At 41.0% G+C, this 6,588-nt stretch overlaps 1 protein-coding gene across 1 annotated transcript; it reads right to left on the bottom strand.

The window, feature by feature from the left end:
• Nucleotides 1-677: 677 nt before the first annotated feature.
• LOC115737277 (serine-threonine kinase receptor-associated protein-like) lies at nucleotides 678-4,699 on the bottom strand. The gene is made up of 7 exons (XM_030669316.2): nucleotides 4,246-4,699; nucleotides 3,621-3,756; nucleotides 3,194-3,275; nucleotides 2,838-3,013; nucleotides 1,738-1,875; nucleotides 1,514-1,653; nucleotides 678-1,203 (listed from the first exon to the last, which is right to left on the bottom strand). Exons 1-7 carry the CDS (start codon nucleotides 4,361-4,363, stop codon nucleotides 938-940), a joined length of 1,056 nt encoding a protein of 351 aa, XP_030525176.1. The 5' UTR covers nucleotides 4,364-4,699; the 3' UTR covers nucleotides 678-937.
• Between the last annotated feature and the right edge of the window lie 1,889 nt (nucleotides 4,700-6,588).

Genomic DNA, 6,588 nt, shown 5'->3' with positions numbered 1-6,588 from the left:
GATTTTGATAACCATATAGATGAGTTCTATGTCTTATAACTAGCCGAGGCCTACCCGAGGGAGCTAACGAGACCGTTGCCCTCGCGGTAGGCGATTAACATTCTGCCAAGAACAGATTGCTATCGAATTTCAGCGCAGTCAGCTTGTCAAGTTCGCCTTTGATTCCTCAATCGACTATTCTCCCTTAATGCGTGGCTTGTGAGGGTCCAAGAAACGAATTGAGAGATATTATTTCCTCATCGTTCCAAGATGACTGCTCTTGCGTCTGCTCAATCTGTCAAGATGCAAGTTTGAACGCGGTAGCTTCACGAATATTTTGACCTGTCGACAAAACTGGACCGGTTTTTCTCGTACTTGAGACGTCCAAAATGAGTGCTTCATCTTCAGCTGCTAAATCACGAAGGCGCTCCGTTAAAGGTGCAACTTTTTTGCACTGGGAGTACTGGAAAATTGGAAATCGACCCAGCATGTGCTAGGTGCGGGTAAACCGAAAAATTAAGCGTGTGGCCTATCCCTGCCTACCAAGAATTTGACTTCAATGTGGATATTGAAACTTCATTTGGCAAGAAATTGAGGGCTTTAATGGAAACTTTCCGAGAAGTTTCGTTTTCCTGAAGAAAAAAAATATGAAACTTCACAAAGAAAATCCACTCAGCACCAACCGGCAACAGACCTAGCAAAATTCCAGGTACTTCTTCATTAAGAGCAATTCAGAAAGCATAGTAATGAAGTCCCCAAACTTCGGCGGTTATCTGCTGTTACAAGAGGAACATGAGGAGACAGCGAGCTTCCAGGGGAGATCCATTCAAAAGGACCGCAGAGGAAAGAAACTTATCAAGAGCATGTCCGCTTTATTTGCAAAGCACAAGCATCACACACGCACATGCTCGGAACTCGCATGATAGACAAAACAGGCAGATCAAACCTAAAGAGCACATTATACTTCTTCGGCATTATCCTTCTCGCCAATCTTCCCTTCTTTGCCAATTTGTAAGTCCTCTACTTTAAGAGTAACCTCATCTGCCCCAGCTTTTGCTTTACCAGTTACTGGGCCGTTGACTGGATTTGCATCACTCTCGACGTGATTTGCAGGCCCGGTCTGCCATATTCTTATAGTGCCGTCTTCTGATCCAGAAGCATAGGATTCCCCACCAGGCGAAAATCGCACACAATGGACAGGACCATGATGACCCTTGTTGCATCCTAAAAGCAAGGTTAAGCAGGATCCAAATTAGAACTTGATCATCACAGAATACCGACTTGACACAGAGAGCTTCTTTTGTATGAAATAATTCAGGTGGAGCGCAGTTTAGCCATTCAAGATGAGGCCCATAAATTTGCATTGCAAACGACATGCAGATAATATGGAAATAGTGAACACAAGCTGGAATAAAAGTTAATAACATGCTCGAACGCTACTATAGAAGGAGCCTGTAAATGCACGAAGTATGTGCTACTCATCAGAAAGCAAAGCTATATGAAACTTTAAGGTATTCAAATCACCATCACCTACCAATCTCTTCTCCAGTATGGAAATCAAAAAGGTGAACCCACATGTCTTCTCCTCCAGCAATAAATTTATTCCCAAGCTTTGGCTCCAACGAGGCTGACTCTATGTTGCAGGGCATGTTGTAGCTCTTCACCAACCCAAAGCTAAACAATGACAGACAAAAACTTCCGTTAGCCCAGTCTAACATACAACACATTATCAAGAACGGTTTTACCACAGGAGCTTACTGATTAGCATCCCAGAATTTAACAGCAGAACCATCAGCTGTCGTAATATAGCGACCATCCTGACTCACTTCAGCACTAGTGACCGGAGATTTTGTCTCCAAAGTTTGAACAATTTTCCCACTCCTTACATCCCATAACCTGAAGTGTAGTCACAAAATAGATAAGAAACGAGCAAATCAAAATCGGTCAGATACTTTTTTATTCGGCATAAAGCATGAACCTAAAAAAATTGAAAAGTGCGAATATGAAACAAGAAAATGACATGAGGAGTTGTATTAGATCTCGACGAAACAAAACACAACAAGAAGTTTGCTCAATATGTTTAATGAACTTTTTGTAGACAAGGGGTCAAAAGTCAAGTGGCTATGGATAAGAATGAATTAGCAAAACCCAACAAAAATGGTAAATACACAAATCAACCATATCTAGGGCAAGGTTAATATGAGAAAATATTGATATGCTAAGAGAAATATTCTTGGCGTATATTATGTACTTCATCTATTGTAACCCGCAATCATAAATTCATACCATAAAACGCTTTCATTATTAACGTGCTACCTGACGGGCTTAATGGAAACATAGATTATCACCCCGATTCCTCCTCATCTATTCCCACTGAAATGTAACTTGAGAAAAAGAGACAGCTCAGTAGTCTGCCTTTACCAATTCATTAGAAATTAAAGTTAAGCCCTGCCTTGCAAAAAAATTTAAATGATGCCCCAGCTCCAAGGTTGCAGTGACGGGAAGTAACTAAGGCATGTGTGCCTCAAAGAATTAAAGAAGACATCGATATTCCGAGCTTAAAACATTAAATAAGCTCAAAGTGCATTTCACAATTAAGCTACAAATGGAAGCAACATGCAGTGGAAAACACTTGGAAAAGACTATTCACATACCCAAAAAACTTTCTGTTCGAATGTGAACACTACCCATATATATATATGTGGTTTGGCCAGTTGAGAATTAAACTGGCGCTCATTTTTGTCCGCAAGTAGCGGTGTTGATTGTTTTTCTCTTCTTTGGGTAGTGTTAACAACAACAGCAACAACAGGCTAAAGGAAATATTTACAAGTATTTCGTTTTGACAAAACTAAGATTACCTCACGCCACCAATATCAGTACAGGAACTTAATATTGTCTGATCACTATGAAGCCATGCAACAGTTCTTATTGAACCTGGAGAATTGTCAACTTCTCTGGGAGGAGCATCTGGTCGGTTCAAGTCAAAAATTCGAAGAATTTTCTCGACACCGCCAGTTAGCAAGAGATGAGTGTCCTGTGAAAAGTGCATGGTGAGGCTTAGCAGCTTCAGAAATGTACACAGCAGAAGTACTTGATAAGAAATTGAGAGGGTTAAAAAAAGGGATAAGAATTAGATGATGAGACAACAATAACACCTAACAAAAGCTAAAGAACCTAGCAGCTAGAGGAAAAGGTCAGAAAACTTTGTAGTTACCTCTGAGAAGGCGCATGCCCGGACAATGTGCTTGTGTTCAAAAGAGTGCAATTCATCACCGGTCAATGCGTCCCACAGTTTCCTGGGAAAAAGGCATAGAGAGTAACACTCATGAACAATGTCCTCCTAGTGATAAGCATCTCATGAATAACGAAATACAAACACAACTCCTCCGCCTAGACTAGTCTGCTATCCCAAAACCACGGATTACAAACAAACCTCACCCCCTCAATGTTCTAACAAGGAGTTGTTAATGAAGTGACACCAAATTCTCTGACAGGTCAATTATGCCTTCATCATCAGACTTTATGTGCCTTATAAACTTGCAGTTCTAAGGACTGAGTAGTGCTTAGCTATTTGGCAAAGCAAATGAACAGTAAATGCAACTGCTGTTGCCCCAGAAAAAACAACTTAAATAGTCACATACGCGGAGAAATCTGCAGAGCCGGATGCAGCACGTAGAGCATTGGTGTCCAGGCAGCAGCTCCAGACCGCACCTTTATGTCCCTCAAAGGTTCCAATCCAATCTCCAGTCTCCCCATTTCGCAGCATTGGGCTAGAATCTGAATCCCAACAGTAAAACCACAGCGGAAATTTACACACGAAAGTACTAATTCAGATTCTCTAAACTTTCCTAAGCACAACACAGTAAAGAACACCAACTTCGAACCCCAACTAAAACTCCACGGTCAAGCCCACTAAATCCCGCTCTCACAACTTTCTATTGCCCTACTCGACACTCGGTTTGACTCAAGCCGGTCACTCACCCGACAAGCAACCTTTGCAGTTATACCACAGGAACAACGAACGGCGAGCCGACAAAGCACTCTCTTTTCCAATAGCTAACAAAGCAATTCCGTGGCTGCATATACTACTCAAACCCGGTAGATCATAACGAGCCTAAACACTCCGCAGCGCACGCCATCCACAGTAAGATTGGGAAACCATACGGAACTAATCCGCAAAAGCCGCGGGTCGATTAACCGAAGCAGCACGTACAGATCACGAAAATTCCAAATCCACACATACGGTAACTCCGTAACGACTCGTACCTTTGCTTGCGCTGATGAGAAAGAAGCCATCCGCCGTGATCGGACTGTAAAACAAATCGACCACCGGCCGCGAATGCCCGTGGCACACAAGCGGCACCGCCATCCTCTTCTTGTCCATTTCAACCCAAGAATTTCAAAGGAACCGCCAAAAGAGGGGTCGGAAAACAACAAAAAGGAACCCAAAAAAAAGGAAAAAAAGAAAAAGAAAAAGCGCACCAGCCCTAAAATTCAATCTAACCCACGATCCAGGAAACCTCCAAAAAACAGAGCGAAACCAACGATTGGAGCTGATCACTAGCTATCTTACAGGCAAACCGCAAACGAGAATGCTTTCGAATTTATCTCCTCCCTTTTTTCTTTGTGGCGATTTACAGAGGGATCAAACCGAAGCTCTGGGATCCGATTTGCCAAAGAAAAAAAATTCGTGCTTGTCACGCTGCACTGCACTGCACTGCAATGCACTGGACTAATGTTAAGAGGGTCAAAATGCGGAGATTGAAGCCGGGAAAAAGAAGACCAGAAAAAATCTATGAAAATCAAGAAGCGAAAACCGGCAAAAAAAAAATACAAAAGATACAGAGCTGAACGGGAAGGGAAGGGGAGGGGGGGCGAGACGCAGAGAAGCCGATTGCAATGGAGAACCGGTTCTTATAGCGTCCAAATTGAGGGCTTTCCTCGTTCAATTTCGCCCCCTTTCTATTTCTATTTCTTTCTCTTTTTTTTTTTTTGCCCTTTTTTTTCTTTATTTCTAGGGTTTTTGCCCGGGAAATTTTTTGCTGGATTAAACGAGAAATTTTGTAAATTTCGTCGGTCAACTCTACCTTTTTTTTTTGTTTGGCAGAGTCAACGAATAGTGAGGGGGAGATAATCATCTTGGTAGGTGATATTATTGATTTTCGAGTGCAATAGTAGATTTAACATATCATTAGATTAGAAGTGAAAACTCAATCAACAGTCTTATCCGGCTTTGCACCGCGCACTCGAAGAAAAGATTAGGAGCGCGGAAATAATGTCATATCCAATCTTGATTTATACTCCGTTTATTTCGCAAAAAATAAAAAATTTAAAAAAAATATTTTTTTCAGAAAAAATGATCTCTCGTAACTTTTTAAAAAATGATTAAACGAAAATCATTATTACCATTCACGAAACCGTTTAAATATAAGTGGTTGTCGATAGTTACAATATTTTTAATCGACTAATTATTTCAAGCGAAATAAATGATTAAATTTTTTGAAATTTATTTTCTGCAAAACAAATGAAAAAAAAAATTATTATGCATCTCTCAAATTCGTCTTTGTTACACTCAAAAGAGACAGATCCGGAGTTAATCCCACTCTTGAAAGCCCGGTTTTATGTTGGGTTTAATGCTAAATCGAAAGGAAGAGGATGATTGCACTTAAAAAGGCTCTTTGGGCTTTCTTAATATGATTTCGTGGGCCATAAGCCCACAATTTGCTTTCGGCATATTCGAACTGATCTGAATCTCAACCTCTTTTCTTTTCTCTAAGATGAGTTTATTTGTTTTTAATTAGGCCCTAAAACCGAAGAGCAATTTATAAATTGACCAAAAAGGGTGCACGAAGAAAGAGGGCCAACCCCCGCGCCCGCCTTTTTTTTATTTATTTTTGTTTTTTATATTCCATCCACGTGGACTCCCTTATCCGTTTCCCCCAACCCCCTAAAGGAAGTCATTAGATGCGCCCGGACACACAAGCTATTGGTATATATTCCACACGTTCGAAAAGGCACTTTTCAATACACTGCTTAGCAGATAGAGCGCTGGCCAATAGGCATGCGGACCGTTGGTAAAAAAAGTCGGGGGGTAAAGATGCCGGTATCACAGGTGCGGGATTCGATTCACGCGCTCCGCAAAAGGGACGGAGTAAAAATCAAAGAGAAGGGAGTTAGAAATAGAACGGACGAAAAGAAGAAAAGAAGAGCGAAAAAAAAAAGAGCAAAACAGATATACCGTTAATTTCGTTGATGAAGTTATGTGGAATCAAACTTCCAATGTTTTAGCGACCGCGAAAAGTTTGGGTCGTGTGATACCGTTGAACAATATGGGACTCGCGTGAGTTACATCCGATTTAACAATACGTGTGGATTGGGTCGACATGTTTCGGATGCGGACAATGTATGGTCAATAGCTCTACCAAATAATAAAAAAAAAAAAAGAGAGAAAAAGCTACAAAACCCCATAATCTATACCTACAGTGACACATTTGCCATAAACTTTATTTTTAATACCAAAATTCTAAATTTTGGTACTCGTGTGACACATTCACCCTATGTCAAGGTCCCGTCGATAAGCATCGCTAAAAATTTACCTACATGTACCTC

Source organism: Rhodamnia argentea, chromosome 2 (assembly GCF_020921035.1).
Source record: "Rhodamnia argentea isolate NSW1041297 chromosome 2, ASM2092103v1, whole genome shotgun sequence".
NCBI classification, from domain to species: Eukaryota; Viridiplantae; Streptophyta; class Magnoliopsida; order Myrtales; family Myrtaceae; genus Rhodamnia; species Rhodamnia argentea.
Note: the sequence above shows the minus strand (reverse complement) of the source record. Positions and strands in the feature narration are given on the sequence as shown.

What these genes read in the sequence shown, in the direction of transcription:
- LOC115737277 (XM_030669316.2), bottom strand. Translation starts at nt 4,363, where the DNA reads ATGGACAAGAAGAGGATGGCGGTGCCGCTTGTGTGCCACGGGCATTCG. An exon ending in GGGCATGCGCCTTCTCAGAG is followed by an intron (nt 3,014 to 3,193) that starts GTAACTACAAAG and finishes CACTTTTCACAG; the next exon opens with GACACTCATCTCTTGCTAAC. An exon ending in ACTGATATTGGTGGCGTGAG is followed by an intron (nt 1,876 to 2,837) that starts GTAATCTTAGTT and finishes ACTACACTTCAG; the next exon opens with GTTATGGGATGTAAGGAGTG.